The following is a 19,093-nucleotide window of genomic DNA, read 5'->3' on the forward strand; positions in this document are numbered from 1 at the left end:
GACAAAAAGAACAAGCATAGTTTATTCACCCCATCCCACTGCCGTTTCTTTGTTTTTAGTACATCCTACGGCCATTCACTGCATTCATGCATCTCACGCAAGCAAACTACCACACAACCCTTCTCAGGGCGGCCACAGCTGGGGTGGGTGAGCTTGCTCATACTTGGTAGCAGGAATCCTTGACGGGTGTGGGATCCAACACATTAAATTATTCTTATTTTGTCTCGAGTTATTTGAATATTTGGTATAAATTTTGTTTTTTAATAGGTATAGCCGTTTCTTGTCGCTTCTTCGCATCCGAATTCAAAGATCCGCATCCCTCGCAAAACCATCAGGATCCATGGATTTAAATCACATTCTCCTTCTCCCTACATTTTTCTAAAAGGATTATAAAAATCATAATTTAAAAAAATTAAATAATAATTATACTATTATACATTAATTAGAAAGATGGTTGGAATTCGTACTCCCAGCAATTTGGTCAACGAACCGATCCAGTACGATTTGATTTGATTATATATATATATATATATTAAGTGGAGTCCACCTAGGGCGAAGTCGGCGAGAACCACGAGTGCGCCTTGGCTGCTACAAATTAACGCTCGCCCCCACATAGCTTCTTCCCCCACCACCGGCGCCGCTCCCTCCGCCGCTGTCTTCCCGCAGCTTCATCGATCTCAATCTCCCCCTCCATTAGAGGACGACGCCGATTTTCCGCCGTCTTCGATGCCGAGTTCTTTGCAAAATATCCCGATTCTACTCTTTTCATCTTCATCTACAATTCCCCATTCGATCACTCTGAACTCGAGAGCAAGCTGATCGAGTACAGAATCCAGTTGAGCTGGAAGCCGATTCAAACTTTCGAGGTAAGAACGACGAAACAAACTAAAGTCATCTTAAAAAAAAAAATCGAAACAAAGTTTAATCTCCAATATTGTGATTTAGTGATTTCTTTGTATCTCTCTATTGCTCCTCCTTTGCTTCTGCTGACATTAATCTCCAATTTTTGTGTGCGTGTGTGTTGGAGAATTTGTTCTTGATTTTAAGCTACAGGTGCTCACAAAGGTAACAGCTTAACAGGAGCTTGGGTTAATGGAAATCGAGAAACTCTATTTGAATTTAATTATTTCTTCTCTATTTGCCTTTACCACTGCTAGTATTTTGATGCCAGTAGCCGCTTTTTCCAGCTGCTCTTCCTGGTTGTTTCCTCCCCTCCCGAAAGATGCAGTCCTTGGTATCCATAATCTATATGTACACACTTCCAAATAATAATAATAATAATAATCTTAATAAAGAATTATTTATTATATTTTTTTTATAGTTTAGTAAATTAAAATATGAGCCTTGATGGGTGTTGGCTAGCCAAGGACATTCCACTTCGCCTGGACGTTGGTGAGTTCTTCGCTGCTGCTGCTGCTGCTGCTATCACTTGCAAGGCTTGCCTTGGCACCACCATTTCTAGTTCGTTTCTTCCACCGTTCTCCTCGCTTACACCTCTTTTGTTAGCTTCCCTGTTTTCCTCTCCGTGCTTGGCTTTTGGACCGTAGCGTCCCTCCATTCTCCCACTCCTCGCGTCCAGATGCCTCTACCGTTTTCAAGCGGGCATTACACTTTTCTCAGTGGCTAAGATTCAAGTCCCTACTTATAACTATAGAAATAATATTATAATAATTTATCTTACTAGAAATTGGATCAGAAAGAATGACCAAGTGAATGAGAGATTTTTTTAGATTTTTTTTGAGAAATAAAAATAATTATGACCAATCAAATTGATTCGGCCTATCGACCTAGGAATCGAATAGCTTCTCATTTTGCTATCTGATCTGATTTTAAAAATATCGCTAACAATTAAACTTTGACAGTAGAACATTTTTTTTTTGAGAATCTATATTAAATTGCAACTTCATTTTAAAAAAAATTAATTAAGAGGGAATGAATCATCAAAATATATATATATATATATATATATATATATATATATATATATATATATATATATATATATATATATATATATATATATATATATATATATATATATATATAAAAGAGGGAATGCTCATACATACATAAATATGTTGTGCATATGCAAAGAGAGAACTCATATCATATAGCAGCTTTTTTATATTAAAAACTTTAGTAAACATTGAACTCATATTAGAAAGAGATTGCAATGAGTTGTCAAGTGGCTAAGTTTAGTCCATATATCTAGTTAAATTCTCATGGTTACAGTTATATAGGATATATTTTATACCTAACATCTCGTGATACAAATTTAAATCTAGTATAGCTTGGTTTAAATACCCTCCCTTATTCCTTCTACCATTAAAAAGGAAAAATGACCAATTTAAACTTCCTATAGCATTAATATAGTATTTTAATATAAAATTAATTAAATAATATAATATTAATATAATATAATATGATATGATATAATTATTATCCTCTCGAGGCTGCCTCATTGTAGGTTTAGAAAAGACAGATTGGATGGCAACAACGTGCTCCATCTTAGTGTAAGCACAGGGTTCAAATGGGAGGAGCAAAGGAACTCTGTTAATTGCTACCACTAATCTCATTTTGCTTCAAGTAATTCAATAGACCATCAAGTGGTCCATCACGATTGCACCTAATCCAAACTCCTTTTTTATGTTAAACTAACAATAGATGTGAAACTAACAATAGATGTGACAATGCTTGACTATTTAACCATTAAATTTGATTCAATTCATTGTAAATTGAGTTAGATTACCTATTTAATAAAATTGTTAGGTTCGAATCTGGATTTTTATCTATTTAATAAATATATGAGGTTTAGGTCCTTAAATTTTTTATCCATCTTATATTCAATCTGATTTGTATCGGATTTGATTCGTTGCCATCTCTAATTGGTATAGGATTTGCTTTTCCATATGAGGGAAAAAAAAAAAAAAACTTAAATCCTTGTTGAGAAGAATCTATTCTCCTATCACATCACATGATATAGATGAAGATCAAAGATTTAGACCACAAATAATGGCACCCCTACATCTCCAAACTTCAATTTTAAATATTATCTTTTTTATGTTGTCTTGTATTTATATAAGAAAAAGATATCTTTTGTAACAAAAATCTAGGTTCTATTTGGTGTTATTTTTTATTTTTAAATAAAAATATAGAATTCGATATAAAAAATATGTTTAGTTATCTTATTTTTATTTATTAAATAATTTATATTATTTTTAAAAAATAAAATAAAAAATTATTTTTACTTTTTAAAATGGTTTCATTCATTTCCTCTCAACTTTTTTTTTTGCCCGATCTTGCCCTCACCCCTGTTTACTCTTGTCCAATACATGCCGACTCTCCAGACGCCATCAACCATCTCTTTAATCAATACTAAGCTATCCCTCGTCTCAAGCCACATCGTTGTCCTTATCCTCACTTTTTTTTTCTTTGCCCCTCCCTCGATTGCCATATCTACTGGACATTAAGCTGTCCTCCATTGCTGACTATATCGTCAATCTCATTTCTTTTCCCTTTTTTTCGTTGCTGATCATGTTGCAGCTCCTCATTGGGGAGAAAAAGGAACCAAACATATTTTCTATTATAAGAAATATAAAAATAAAAATTTTTGGTTTATTTTTTTTTCAATTGCAATGATGCTCAATGCAACCTAACTTTCCTCGTTTTCTTTTCGATGGATCGCACCATATTCAGTACTCGCTTTTCTCTTAAATTCTACATAACATGCCCCACTTGCCTCACCTTGTTTCCTTTTTTTTCTTCGTCCGTCCTTTTCAAAACAAGACTCATTACCTTCTCTCCATCATTTTTTATTCTTTTTCTTAATCATTATGTTATGTATGCATTCGTCTGATGTTAACCAGACATTCTAAGTACCTTATCTAATATGTCAAGGACAAAGCAAGAAATATTAATTTTGACTGGTCGTCTGACCAAGAGCACATAAGTATAGGTCCACTCTTTGGGATATCTATGTATTCTACTATTTTTCTATACTCACGACGGATGTTCATTCATGAAAGAGGTCCATCATTGAAGCTTTGCACCTACGTGTTGTGTTTCAATGACCACATGTATTGCCTAAGTCACAATCTAATCATATTTTATTCGAGCCCTCATTGGATTTTGATCATAGGTGTACTTGTTCTTGTGTTATATATGCATACATAATTATTTGTAAGTCAAAACTTTATTGAGAATTAGGACAAGAGAAAACTTTGTTAAAATATCAATGGGGACGTAACTCAATTAAAATACTTGATTTTGATCATAGAAGTACTTAGTGTTGAGCCATAAAGATTTTACCAACTGTGCTAATTGGTATTTTTTAATTAAAATTAAATTATTATTAAAAAATACTATATTATAATAATGTAACGTTATCTTATTGTAAAGAAATACTATACTAGTACAATACAATAAAGCAACACTACGTTATTATAAAAAAATATTATATTAATATAATGTAATACTGCTTTATTGTAAAGAAATATCTACATTAATATAATGCAACAAAGTAATACTATATTATTATAAAATAATACCATACTAATATAATATAATACTACTTTATTGTAAAAAAATACTACACTATGATAATACAATACTGCAGTACTTTGAAAGATATAAGAGTATAAAAATATAAGGATCATTTTAACCTAAATGAATAATTATTTTAATTTATATTTTAAATAAATAATTATTTTTATTTAAAATTTAAATAAATAATTATTTTAAAATTAAAAATATAGGTAAATTTTATCTCTAATTTTTTTTTAAAAAAAATATTTTTTCTATGCTTGGCTTCCCAAAACACCCTGTTCCAAGCTCAAACGACGTTTGCTGCCACATCTTTTGAACGAATGCGTTTTTTCCGATTTATCAAAAAAAATGTGTGGTTTTTTTGATGGCTCACGGAGACACAGACTGGCATCTCCCACAATCACGTGATATCGTGTCAGGGCCCCACAATGTGCCCGTCGATTAAATTCTTTACCCTTTTTTCACGGGAATCGTATTCCGTCTTAATGCCCTTCGGTCCCCGTTTCCCGAACTTCTCAAGTATCCCATTTATTTTTCACTCGTGGGAAACCATGATTCCGTTGTACCGTTTCCCGTTTCAACTCCATATCCTTTTCCCAGAAGCTACTTAGCCTTTGCTCTCCCATGACTCTTTATGCCCGCGAGCACGCTAGTCTACAACACTTTTAGTTATGATGATATAATTAACAAAGAACGAAATCTTTTACCACTGCTTCCACTTAGGGTAGCCAGAAAGAACTCGGGACTCATCACCTCATTTCCCACCCTCAGACATTAATCTACTATTAAAGTCAAAAACTAATGCTAATTAAAAATCATAAATGATAAAGCACAAAAGCCGACAGTACACTGTACACTCTCCTACCTAACCATGAAACTGGGTCTGGCCCCTGCATGAATCAATAAGGTCACTAAGGTGGGTTTTCTATTGGGTCTATTGGGAGTGGGTGAAGTTTCTGGACTAATATTTTTCACTGGGAAAATTTAGCTAGGTCCACCAATCCATGCACGTTTTAAGGCCGGTCGATCACCACGCAGTCTTAAAAACGACTGCTGTTGTTTCTTTATTTTTATTTTTTATTTTTTTTGGTAAACGACTGCGGTTGTTATTGAGATCAAACTCCACCTCTTTTTTCTACCCAAAAAAAAAAAAAACTCCACCTCTTTTCAAATTCCGGAGGACAAAAAAACAAAAAAGATAAAAGAGACTTAAGAAAATAGAGGACGAGGGACCTCACCATCCCCAGATCACACAACACAAAGCAGAGGCTTTACATGACGCCTTGGCTTCAGAGAGGGGCACAGAGAAGGGACAGGGAGGAGAGGAGAGCACTAACTGCTAAGACATCGCACTAGAAAGAGGTGGGCAGGCTCCTTTACTCAATACTCAGGTACGACCTTATGGGAACTTCATGGAACCCTTTCTTTATTGTTTATTAGAAGGCTAGGTGGAGGGGAGGGACTACTGTTCCTCAGGAGCTCTGAGAGTGGTCTGGTTCTTGGGTGGTTTGGTGAGCTTCAGTGCTCTTCTTTCTCTCCCTTTTCTGTACCTATAGCGGTTGTGATGGCTCCTTTGATGGCTTCTTAGTTTTGGATATCTTGGACTGGGTTTTAAGATATATATTGGTGGGAGGTGGTGGTGGAGTCTAGCTTTTGTGTTGCCTTTTTGATCTGGATGTCTTGGGTGGTGGCTCAGGGTGGTCGCAGTGGTTGGTGCGGTTCTTCTCTTTTTGCTTTTGCTCTATTATTTCTTCTTGAGTGTATGTCTTTTTAATCTCTGTCATGGAAGAACAAACGCAATCGATGGCTTCAGCTTTGAATGTTTCTCTTTTTAGGCCTCTGCTTTCTGTTTTCCTCTTCATATAGATCATCATATACAGTTTATATACATATTTTTCTTTCCATTTGTAAGATCTGCCACCCAGGTCCGGTCCAGTTCTTTCTTTTCTCTCCCTCTCTATGTCCGATCTGACCCCTCTCCCTGCTTTTATTAAATTGATCCATTTGATATCACCTTGTTGTTGCAAAACCCATTAGTCTTAGGCCTTTTGTGGCTGGCTGTTGCTATAGGAAGCAATACTGCCTTCCAGAAGCCTCTTTGTGGTTATAGTCTAAACCTCAGCTATGTACATCCCCTTAGACTCTTCCACTTGTCACTATTGCTGACCTTTTAATTAGCCTGATGCTTTTAAAGTCATGTGCAACTTTATCTTTAGAAGGTATATCATTCATTGCTACATCCTCAAAGTTCATGTGTCTTATATTCATGAGCTGTATTAAGAAAAGCTACTACTAATAACACTGAAACCAGCACTGCTTGAAATTGATGCGTGTAAATGTGATCCTTCATACGTATAGAGCTTAAGAATTTCGTTCCGGTCCTAAAAAACCCATCACCCAAGTTTAAGTAGTCTTAATTCATCTTCTACCTCTGAGAAAGGGTGAGTGGAAGAAACATCCTTTAGATGCTGAAAAAGGTTCATTTCAGTTTTTGGTGTCACTAGAGTCTGTTCTATGGCTGATCTTTAGCCTAAATTTTGTTCCTTAAAGAACTACTTTGAAATATATGAAACCAACATTTTTGTTAAATGTTTCATTTGTGGTGTCAAAGGAAGACCTTTTATATTCTAAGGTTGACCTGGAGCTCTAAATTTTTTGCTCCGTTTGTTTGAAGTTGTTAGACACCTCTTTTAAATTTTCTTCAGGTCTAATGGCAAAAGAGTATAATGGATCTCCCAAGATCAATCAGCTGGGATCCAGAAGGGAGCGCCTTACTTGGATCTTGGGGGTGAGTGGTCTCTGCATTCTGTTTTACATGATTGGTGCTTGGCAGAACACCACCACCCCATCCACATCCAATCCCATTTCCTCCATTGCATCAAAATGCAATGGCCCCACCACCCGATTATCCTCCTCGGGCTCCAGCCTTGATTTCCAAGCTCACCACCAAGTAGGCTTCAATGAATCCTCGCTTTCCACCGAGAAATTCCCCTCTTGTGACTTGAAATTCAGTGAGTACACCCCTTGTCAAGACCCGAGGAGAGCGAGGAAGTTTGTTAAGGTGATGCTGAGGTATCGAGAACGGCACTGCCCGCAGAAAAAAGAGCTTCTCCGATGCTTAATCCCTGCACCACCGAAGTACAAGAACCCATTCAAATGGCCACAGAGTAGAGACTATGCTTGGTATGATAACATTCCTCATAGAGAGCTCAGCATTGAAAAAGCTGTTCAAAACTGGATCCAGGTTGAAGGCAACCGATTTAGGTTCCCTGGTGGTGGCACAATGTTCCCAAGGGGTGCTGATTCTTACATCGATGATATTAATGCTCTCATCCCATTAACCAATGGAAACATTAGAACTGCAATTGATAGTGGATGTGGAGTAAGGAAACATACCTCTCTCTTTTGTGTTTGAGCAGTTTGATTCTAAGAATGTGTGAATATCTGAGATATTTTAATTTTGTTTGGTGGTTGGAGGTTGCTAGCTGGGGGGCTTATCTTCTCAATAGGAACATTTTGACCATGTCATTTGCTCCAAGAGATTCACATGAGGCACAGGTGCAGTTCGCATTGGAACGGGGAGTCCCAGCAATGATAGGTGTGATGGCAACAGAACGAATGCCATATCCTGCTAGAGCTTTTGACATGGCTCATTGCTCTCGATGTTTGATCCCTTGGGAACAATATGGTAGGTTTCCATGATGCTCTCCCAGTCAATAACAGACTCATGCATATCTGAATTTCCTTGCTAGAAATTATGTCATTTTTGCCTTTTGGCTTGTATCCTTTATCTTTAAGAAGGAAATTATCGATCCTTTTCTTTTCTTCAAATATGCCACAAATTTTAGTTTAAGTCAAATTATTCAATACATTTAGAAATTTATCAATTATAATTACTTGTGTTCTGCCATAAAAGCTTTACACTTTATGTCAGTTGAACCTTTTTGATTATGTTCTGATTTCCCCCCCCCCATCAGATGGCCTGTATCTAATTGAAGTGGATAGAGTTTTGAGACCGGGAGGCTATTGGATCCTCTCAGGTCCTCCAATAAATTGGAAGAAACACTACCGAGGATGGGAGAGGACCCAAGAAGATCTGAAACATGAACAAGATGCGATTGAGGACTTAGCAAAGCATCTCTGCTGGAAGAAAGTGATTGAGAAAGGTGATCTTGCAATTTGGCAAAAACCCATCAACCACATAGAATGCATTCAAAACCGGAAGGTCTACAAAACACCACATATATGCAAGAATGACAATCTAGATGCTGCTTGGTAAGAGATCCATTTCTCTCTGTGTATGTTCTTGCTCTACCTTATAGACTACCACCATTTTTGTCAATTTTTTGGCAGTGGACTTAGAATTTATTTAGCAGGGGGCATGCATCAAAATAGTTGCATATGTTAGTGATTGATGCCAACAATTAGATGGCCTGTAACCATATTTTTACAAGAATACCACCTTTTAGGCACCAATGTTGATGCATATGTATGGCCAAAATGTATTGACCTCCGCTGACCAAGATATGATGAGAAGTGTGTAACTGAAGTAATATTATTGTGCTTTCATTTCTTGCTCTATTTTCTATAAAACAAATGGATATGACTGACTGATTCTGATACATAGGTATAAGAAAATGGAGACTTGCATCACCCCATTACCAGAGGTGAGTAGCTCGGAGGAAGTTGCGGGTGGGGCGTTGGAGAAATGGCCAGAAAGGGCATTTGCTATTCCACCAAGAATAAGCAGGGGATCCATCCTGGGCATCACTGCTGAGAAATTCCAGGAAGACAACAATATGTGGAAGGAGCGGTTGGCAGGCTACAAGAAGATCATTCCACCTCTGACACAGGGGCGATATCGAAATGTTATGGACATGAATGCCAACTTGGGGGGTTTTGCAGCAGCTTTGGTGAAGTACCCTGTGTGGGTGATGAATGTGGTACCTGCTGACACACAGAAGGACACACTTGGTGTTATCTATGAACGAGGTTTTATTGGTACCTACCAGGACTGGTGCGAAGCTTTCTCGACATATCCAAGGACTTATGACCTCATCCATGCCGATGGTGTGTTTAGCACTTATCAGGATAGGTAATGGAAGGGCTCCTTTATCGCTTATCTTATTCATAATACGTTACCAAAAGTCACAATCTAGTTGCATTATCCACAGCTGAGTGGAGAGATCTTGTCAAATTTCACCCAGTTCACTTACTTCATAGGTGTTACCATTGCTCACCTTTCCTAACTGTTACATATTCAAAGTGCCTTGAAGTGATGTGCTTGTCATCCAATGGTTGAAGAGATCAAACTTAAACATTCTGAATTGATTTCTCGTAAAAGCTACTCACATTGTTCAAACATATTATATATTCGAAGCTGCTCAGGATGTTCTTGTCCAATTTTACTCAGTTCACTTAGTTCAAAGGTGTTTTCGTTGCTTACCTTTCCTGACTGTTACATATTCAAATTTTTTAAGTGATATACTTGTTGTACGGTGGTGGAAGTGATCAAACTTAAACGTTCTGAATTTTATTTGATTTTCTTCTAAAAGCTACTCAGAATGTTCTAACATATTATATTATCATGAGACAACCAACTTGTTTGACATCTCAGAGATTATTTCATTTAAGTTATATGCTTTCATTTTTGATGAAAAATGTTATGATATAGTCTCATATATGATTAATATGATGTACCAAATTGGTGCTATGGGGTGGATCAGATATAATTCCTAATGATCATAGCACCAACTTCAATCCATTTACAACCATAAGTTTCATAAGGTATTTGTGATCTTAATTAATGGCAATGGTTGCAGGTGCGACATTACATACATTCTTTTGGAGATGGATAGAATACTGCGGCCAGAAGGAACAGTGATCTTTAGGGATACAGTGGATGTACTGGTAAAGGTCGAGACCATAACAAATGGGATGAGATGGAAGAGTCAGATCATGGATCATGAGAGTGGACCATTCAACCCTGAGAAGATACTGGTGGCTGTCAAGAGTTACTGGACTGGTGCGCCTGCCCAACAAAAGTAAATAATTTTCTCTTTGCTTCCCCAACTCTGATAAGTCCAGGGTTGTGCTAATATTTGAAACCAAAATCTATCAGCAGTCTTAGATGATGTTGATGTATGGAATTCTTTGGAACCCTGTGCATAGAAGTAGGGGTTCAGAGGGTAATACATGGTAAGAGTTGGCTGGTTGGTGCTATTGAATAACAAGGTTAAGTTGCCTTCACAGTGAAATCTTTGTGGAGTGAGATAGGTTGTTGTTGAAGTTAGACTCGGACCCATTGAGCTAATCGTTGGAAGGTCAGTTGTCTGTTATAATATTGTTCTTTATCTCATAATGAGTGGTCTTGTTTAATTTATAATCTGATCAATATAGACCCTAGTGCAAACCTTTTTCTTCTTTCCTTTTTGTTGGTTTCCCTTATCATTGAGGCGCCCCCCCTCTTTTGTGTCAGTGCTTAAACGATCCTGTTGGAGTAATAATGCAGTTTGAACTGTTGCAATGATGTGCTAAATGTTAAGACAAAATCGTGGTATGGTGACTGGCCTTTTTTGTGAGAGGGAGGGGAAGAAAGTTATACGGGAAGTTTCAAAAGGTTTTGATAGCAGTTTAGTATATATGTGTTGTAACGCATTAATGTTATAAAGTTGCCTTAATGCTTCTGACATTTTGTGTTATTTCTGTTTTAATACTTACCATGAGCCATGACCATGATGATATCATCCATACACTTGACATGCACAAGTAAATATGCACATACATGATTCATATTTAAAATGGTTGAAAATTCATGTTTGCTACTCTGTTTATTCCTTCATGGTGGTTTGCTTTAAAATGAACCACTTCTAGTTCTTGATTGACTTGTGTCAAAGGATTCAGCATTGAAATGGGTTGGAAGTAGGTTGGCCAAATCAAGGAGTGTAGATTGGGAGACAAGATTTTATTAGGTTGTCCATCTCTCCTACTGTGGCGCGCTGTTTGCCTACAGCGCAAGCAAATTATTTTGATTCTGGAGGGTTGAAGTGAGCGGACGGATGCATATTTAGTCAAGCGTTGACTTTCGCAAGCCCGACCCAACAAATATCTGGCTGTAGATACTTGACCTGGCTGATGTACCTCTAAAGGTCGCTGACTCAGCCCTATCATCCGCATCTGGTTGCCCGGTTTTTAACCTGAAAGTATTATTTGATCCATTTGCTTCTCTGAATTTTTAAGAGTAAACTCAAGATAAACTCGGTTATCTTTCAACCTACATGCGGAGAGAAAATTTTTTTAAAGTAATTATAAAATTTGGAGCGAGTTGAAAGTGATCATAAGAAATTTCTTTCTTTTGGTACATTTTCACGGATGATTCACTAGTTAGATGGATGAGACATCCTAGGTCCAAAGCTCTTATATGGTTCCTTATATGAGATAGCACTCTAGAATGATTTGGCCTCTGTAACACAAGCGCAATGGAGTTTCTCTCATGACTTTTTTAACATCCAGCATGCCTCTGTAACATCTTGCAGTTTCGTCAGATCAAATGGATTGATTTTGGCCTCATCAATCATTTTCTCTATCTAAGATTTTTTAGGACTTTCGCTTTGTTAGCTACATGAGCAATATTTTGGTCAGATGCGATGTCAGAAGCAGTGTGGGCGGCAACACTGGAGGCAACGGAGGAGACGTGGGACAAACCAGCGAGGAGATTTAGTATAGATGTTGATTGGCGCAGGAAGAAGAAACGGTATATACGCAGAAAAGGATTAAATTGGCCGCACGGCGGCGGTTTTTCTCCGTATGTGATTGTCTGGAGGTAGTCGGTGCGACATGTTGCATTGCTGGAGAATTGAAAATTTTGAATTTGGGATGGGACCGGGTAGGTAGGAGGTGTGGATAAATCCATTAGACTTATGTACCTGATTGTCGGTCTGTCTTTAATATTTTCGCAATTTGATCTCCTACATTTGCTTTCCTTTTTCCTTTTTTTCTTGTCTTTTTGTTTTTGGGTCTTTTATCTTAATTGATAGGATAAAAAATAAAAAATATTTTATATTTTATCTAAAATTATAAATATTTTTTATATTTTCAATTATTACAATGTCAATTCTACGTCTTCTAATTTATTGTAATATTTTCTATCGACCTCCCAATGTGAGATAAAGCTTGCCATCAGCACCTACTTGACAAGTTATTTGGAGTTTAAACTATTAATCTGAATTCGTTGAATTATTCTAAATTGGATGGAATCAAATATGGACTAAAAAGAGTTCAATGACCGCAATATCCACTTCTTAACTTTAGTTCCATTATCTTCTTTTAACCCTTCTTCCTACGATGGTCATACACCCCCACAGACGAACTTCCAACCATCGTCACTACTGTCGCCATCTCTCTAACTGCTATCGCCCTGTCCTTCTCCTCATATTTCTGTTTCTTGATCCTCTTTTTTCTCTCTCTCTCTCTCTCTATTTCCTCCTCTCTCTCCCTCTCCCTTCCCCTCCTCTCCCTCTTTTCATGGCTTCATCCCTCTTCTCCTTGACTGAAACTAGATTATGGCAAGCCTCATTAAGCTCTAATATGGGATTCATTAATTCTTACTTGCCATTCAAAACATTTGTTGATATGTTTAAATCAAAAGACAAGTTTCTTTTATCTAAGATTAGAGATTAGATGACAAACAAGTGCATGCTTGATGATTAAAGTGGGCAAATGCCTCGTCCAGTAGCAGCACATGTGCCCATGTTACCCATTGTTTAGGCCCAAAAAGCTAGAAAGGGGTAAGAGAGGGAGAAGAGGGAATAGGAAAAAATAGCTTATTTTTTATGAGGAAACCTGAGACAATTGGTGGTGGTGGTGAATATTTGCCCAAGCTCGACCTCCAATGAAGATCATGACAACAACAATGGCTATAGCAGGTGGTAGTGAAGAAAAAAAAGAAACTGATGCTAAATCGGCTCCAAACAAGGGAAGATAGAGTAGGCCGGCTTATCAAACAGTGACGAGCTTTGCTTCTGATCATTGGGGTGGCTGAGAGCTTGAGCAAAGCTCTGACAAGAGCCTCGGCCTCAAATAACGACAAAGCGTGTAGAAGTAAAGAAAAAAATTACAACCAGAATGGAGGAAGAAAATCAAAAATATGAGAGTTTTATTCAATCAACTTCGATGACTAGCCGGTGTAAATCTGGTCAACGATGATGACTTTGAGGCTGGAATAAAATGGAAAGAGGGATTTGAGGTTGATTTACTTGTTTACTGCGAGCTATCGATGGTAACTTACTGGAAAATCTCAATAGGAATCCAAGAAGATTTTTTGATTAAATTGACAGTGACTGAAGGCAAGACCAGTGGTGGAGTCTTAGAAGAGAAGAAGAAAGAGTTTTATAAAAAAGTCTGATGGTGGAGTCTTATAAGGTTTGGATGAATTCTGGCATGTCATGGGAAGAGAGGGAGAAGCGAATAAGGAAGAGGAAGGAGGATGAAAGGGAGGGAAAGGGAAAAGAAGATAAAGAGAGAGAAGGATGGGGGCAGTAGCGGTCAGAGGAATGGGAGCAATGGCGATGGTGGCCAGGGGGTCACCAGTGGGGTTTGTATGGTTGTTGTATGGAGGAGAGTTGGAGGATGATAGGATCAAGGTTAGGATATGGGCATTTTTATCATTGAATATCTTTGAGTCCAAATCAGATTCTATTCAATTTTAAAATAAAATAACAAACTACATTAATCATCTAACTCCAAATAATATGCCACGTCGCACCGATTGTAAGTTTTTCCCGAATTGAGAGGCTAATGGGGGATCATTGAAATGAATTAGAAGATGTAAGGTTGACATTGCAGTAAATGAAGATGTAGGAGATATTTGCAAATCAACATAAAATACAAGTTATTATTTATTTTTTATCCTTAATAATGTGTTCCTCATTCATCAACAAAATATGAGATAGTATGAGTCCTGAAATTGATTTTGATAATATCAAAAGAGTTAAAGTATAAATTATGATTACTAATGATGCTTTTGTGATTGATTATACGATTTCTTATGATGCTCAAAGATTGATCTCATTCAAGAAGAAGTCCTCTCAAATCCAAGTAATTTTGTATTCTCAAGTCAAAGTTTCAAATTTTAGAAGCAAAGAGATTGAATTCGGCATGAAAAAATTTAATTAAAAAAAATTTAGTCTAAAAAAACTTCTCGACAAGATTATCTACTCAAAAATTAATTTTGAGAAGCAAATCTAGTCTAGAATATATTTCAACAAAAAAAGCTACTTAAAAGTAGAGAAAATCAATTTTGGTATGCTTGGCATGTCTTTGAGTTGACTAAGAAAGAAGCTTAGCCGATCTAGTCTTAATTCAAGAGAAAAGATAGAAAGAGATAAAATTCAGATGATTTTTTTTAACCGATCAAGTTTTCATATGAGTCGATCAAGATATGATATATAGATAGCCGCCTTAGCCTCAGACTCAAAGTAAAGACAGAAGGTTAAAAATTGAAGATATTTTTTTTAGGCCGATCATAAAAATAATATAGCCGATCAAGATAGAAATTTAGTCGACTCACACATATGGGATAGTCGACTCAATCTTGGAGACAGAAAAAGATAGAAAGTAGTAAAAATTTATAAGTTCTCTAAGCTGATAAAGAAAAATAGTTAGCAAACTAAGTCATGAAGTTAGCCGACCAAGAGAATATCTGAATCAATCCAGTCTTAAACAAATAGAATAAACAAAATGCAGAAAAATTTGTATCCATTCCCGAGCCATCTTAAAATTTCACCTAGCTGACTCAATACTTAAGATTAGCTAACTAAGAACTTGGATGAGTCGACTCATAGATTTCTAACAAAATAACGGCTAATTTTTTAGATTATTTTAAATGATCATTTTTGTTTGTAATAGTTATTTTCGAGCTTCAAATAGCTAAAGCATTAATGACAGATACTTTTTAGACCATAAAAGTGAAGAATTCAAATGGAAAACTAAAGATTGGAGGCTATTGAATTTTATTGTAGATAAATTCAAGCTATTAAGTGGAACCAAAAAAAAGAGAGGAAGTTAAAAGAGCTTTCAATTCTCAATTTTTCACAATTACTCAACTCAAAAGAGAGGAAGAGTGTACTAAATTAAGCAAACTACCATTGAGTAAGAGCATTCAAGTCTTCATCAATCCTCTTTTAAGTATTCAAGAAAGAAGTCAAAGTAATTCAAGAGTTCAACCACTTCGACTTCATCAAGATTTTAAAGAGTTTATTATTTATGCTTTAAATTTTTGTATATCTTTCTTTAAACTTGATATGGGGAGAATCTTACCTCGGTTGATGCTGAGAAAAGAATATCGATCTTGCGGATCTTACTCTTGACCGACCTGATGTCTTTTGAGCCAATCTTATCTATCCAACCTGAGGTACGTCCTATATCGATCTTAGCAGATATTGCTAGTTGGGATGATCATTGACCCTATCCAATATATGGAGAGAAAGATTGACCCCCAACTCCATGCAGATTTTTGAATCCTGTAATCTTTGGTGATGATTATGAGCATGCAGATAAGGCCTAACAATTGCTCAAATCTCATCAAATCAGATGAGTGGTTTGGGGCACATCACGCCCGATATGGCAGGAGCTGCACTCCTACACTCCTGTCCTCTAATGGCTCTCACCCCTATCTATAAATAAAGGCTAATAGGAGACCCCCATGTATGCAATAACTTCTCTTCCTGTCTGTTCTAAGTTTTTGACTTGAGCATTGCACTCCTGCACTCCTACGCTATAATGGCTCTCACCTCTATCAATAAATAGAGGCTAATAGGAGACCCCATGTATGCAATAACTTCTCTTCCAATACATGCTCACTCCTTTCTATCTGTTCTAAGTTTTTGACTTGAGCCTCGAAAGGTCTCCATCGGAGCCAACTCTAGTCAGAGACTTCTTTTACAAGTCAAACCATCATCGTCCTGTGGTCACCACCTAACTCCAATTGAGCTGACCTGGGTTAGGAATTTGCAGCAACAAATTGATACTAGGAGGGTTTGGGCTCATTTTTGAGAAAGAGCAAGAAGACTAGAAATAATGGCACTGCATAGAGGAATTTCTTCATACCATTCCAATGCTGCCACTTTCAAATCGATCGAGAATCCAGCTGACAATCATGCTTTGGCACAACAATCGAAAGTCTTGACTCCACCATCCCGACTAGATATGGGGGTGAATGTGGATCAGTTTAACCTACTGGTTCAGTAGGTGAGAGATCTGACCGCGGTGATCCAAGTAATGTAGCAAGTCGATCTTGCACTATGGGAGAAACCACCACTAAAGTAGCTCAACTTGCTTCGCATAGCCCAGAGCAGGGAAGGCACACCCAGCACAGTCGGTCCAAGAGTTCAGAGCAGAGGAGATGATCTCCAACTCCTCGATCTGGAAAGGACTCCACTTTAGTTTGATCTCTATCATGGCACTCGGAGGCCTATACTGCTCGAGATGCGGATGTCGATCACAGACTCCAATAGATGAATCAGTGATTCGAGGAGCCACGTAAGACCACCTACCATTATAAGGATGCTTCTTGAAAGTGAAGCACGCCCTAAATAAGATGATGGTCGGCTCCACCTCGACCAGAAGCAATTAGCCATGAAGCCGCATATGAAGCACCATGAGTTTGGTATAACCAAACTCAATGATATGTCAAAAAAGTGAAAGAGAAAAATGAAGAACAGATGGAGAGGAAGCCTCAGGCTAGCTCAGAGACCCTTGATAGAGATCGAGCCGACCCATAGGAGAATTGTAGATCTGATCACTTGGACCTGGGACTTTCAATCTATACTCAGGAGGAATATGAAATTGAGACCTAATTAGATTGAGATCTAGGTCCTCCAGTACAGATTGGATGCATTAAGGAATAAATGATTCCTTAAGCTCTTGCTCAACACCCCCTTAGAGGAAGAACCCATGGCTCGAGGAGCACCACGATCGGAGGACCAATAGTCCGTCGAATCTTGGGACTTGACCATCTACGAAAATTAAAAAATAGATAACAAGGATGAAAAATTGGGGCAAGGTGAAAGAAACAAAAAGAAAAAGAATCGAAAAGAAGGTAGAAAAAGAAAAGAACGGGACAAGACCGAAAGTCCTACTTAGGGAACTTGGAAGTTGGCCATTAGAGGGAATGCTTGAGAAGATGACCAAAAATTGCTTGTCCCCGATGGAGGTCGCCCATAGACTCAGAAGAGCTAGAAAATTGAAGCAAAAGGAAACAGTAAAAAGTAAAGTTGAAAAAACTAGGCCTCCCATTTTTATAGAAATTCTTAATGGCCAAGACATCACGATAGTTCGATCGGGCTACTGGATGAGTAGTATCTGACGGTCACCTATTGGCCACACCGACCTCATGTAGATAGAGAATTAATTGGAATGGTGAATAGAGCCAATAGCGCACCTTTCATGACTCGTCAATTTTACCACCACCAGTTGCTAGTCATACATCATGTTGCTTTAATGACTGGTCAGAGGTTGCATGCAACCACAAAAGGAAACCAATGCATGAAACTCCCCTACCTAGGGTCGGACAAAGAAATCGATGCCTCAACTAACCAAGCTAAAATTGAGGATCTAGGTCTGGTTAGTTCCCTAACCCTTGAAGATGATGAATTCTTAGAGGGCCAAAAAATCAAAAGACTATAACTCGGAGGTAACACACAGGAATAAGAAAAAGAGTATTGCATTTCATTAATAGTGATCTAATTACAAGGCTTGGCCATGTGACAAGCCGGGCTGATCTTTGAACCAAAAATATATGTACATACAAATGCGATTGCTATCCTAAGCTTCAGGAGGGGGACCATCATCAGGACTATCTATAGCCTAGGAGGAGGATCCTTCACCAGTCGAATCACAACATCATTAGCCGAATCCATGGCGTTATCTGCCAGACCCATTATGTCATTGAATGCAAGAAACTTGAAGTCATTTGGAGGCAGAGTTTCGAGAAGATCGACATCGATCGCTGAGAAGAGCCACTCAATCGCAGACTTGCACTTTCTGATGCCAATCTGATAGGCCGTGAGAGATACTTTCAATATCCCATATATAAGCTTGATTTGATTGGTGACAGTCTTTGCTTCCATTTGCTTTTTTTTAATCCTCGATGGCCGGATCATTGCCTCGCTTGCAGCTGCCCTCTCTGTGAGCTCCACTACCACTATCCTCTCCTTTTCTGAAGCTCTCTTCTCTGCCACGGAGGCTTTTTTCTTTTCTTTGTAAACTTCTCTCTCAACAACTTCGGCCCTGTGTTTGGCATCAGCAGCCTCCCTTTCGTTGATTCAGCTGCCTTCAAAAAGTATGATAGATAATGGCCCTACTATGATAGATAGGAAACTAGTTGACTAGATGAAGTAATGTAGCAAGTGACTCACAGATCTTTACCTAAATATAGGAGTTGAGGGCATCCTCTTGCTGAAAGCGCAGCTCTACCTCCACCAACTTTTACACATCAATGGAGAGAAGAAACCAATTGAACAAGTCACTAGCAACCTTTGGTTCATCTAAA

The 19,093-nt window shown here is 37.6% G+C and overlaps 1 protein-coding gene across 2 annotated transcripts; it reads left to right on the forward strand.

The window, feature by feature from the left end:
* The first annotated feature begins 578 nt into the window (after window positions 1-578).
* LOC105054722 (probable methyltransferase PMT17) lies at window positions 579-11,074 on the forward strand. Of its 2 annotated transcripts, none has more exons than XM_010936293.4 (6): window positions 579-866; window positions 7,251-7,927; window positions 8,023-8,233; window positions 8,523-8,820; window positions 9,173-9,640; window positions 10,368-11,074. In XM_010936293.4, exons 2-6 carry the CDS (start codon window positions 7,256-7,258, stop codon window positions 10,591-10,593), a joined length of 1,875 nt encoding a protein of 624 aa, XP_010934595.1. In that variant the 5' UTR covers window positions 579-866; window positions 7,251-7,255; the 3' UTR covers window positions 10,594-11,074. The 2 variants fall into 2 exon arrangements, with proteins under 2 accessions (XP_010934595.1, XP_010934594.1); XM_010936292.4 differs by lacking the exon at window positions 579-866 and adding an exon at window positions 5,730-5,936.
* Window positions 11,075-19,093: the final 8,019 nt, after the last annotated feature.

Source organism: Elaeis guineensis, chromosome 12, assembly GCF_000442705.2.
Source record: "Elaeis guineensis isolate ETL-2024a chromosome 12, EG11, whole genome shotgun sequence".
Classification (NCBI taxonomy): Eukaryota; Viridiplantae; Streptophyta; class Magnoliopsida; order Arecales; family Arecaceae; genus Elaeis; species Elaeis guineensis.

What these genes read in the sequence shown, in the direction of transcription:
- LOC105054722 (XM_010936293.4), top strand. Translation starts at nt 7,256, where the DNA reads ATGGCAAAAGAGTATAATGGATCTCCCAAGATCAATCAGCTGGGATCC. An exon ending in CAATTGATAGTGGATGTGGA is followed by an intron (nt 7,928 to 8,022) that starts GTAAGGAAACAT and finishes TGGTGGTTGGAG; the next exon opens with GTTGCTAGCTGGGGGGCTTA. An exon ending in GACAATCTAGATGCTGCTTG is followed by an intron (nt 8,821 to 9,172) that starts GTAAGAGATCCA and finishes TCTGATACATAG; the next exon opens with GTATAAGAAAATGGAGACTT.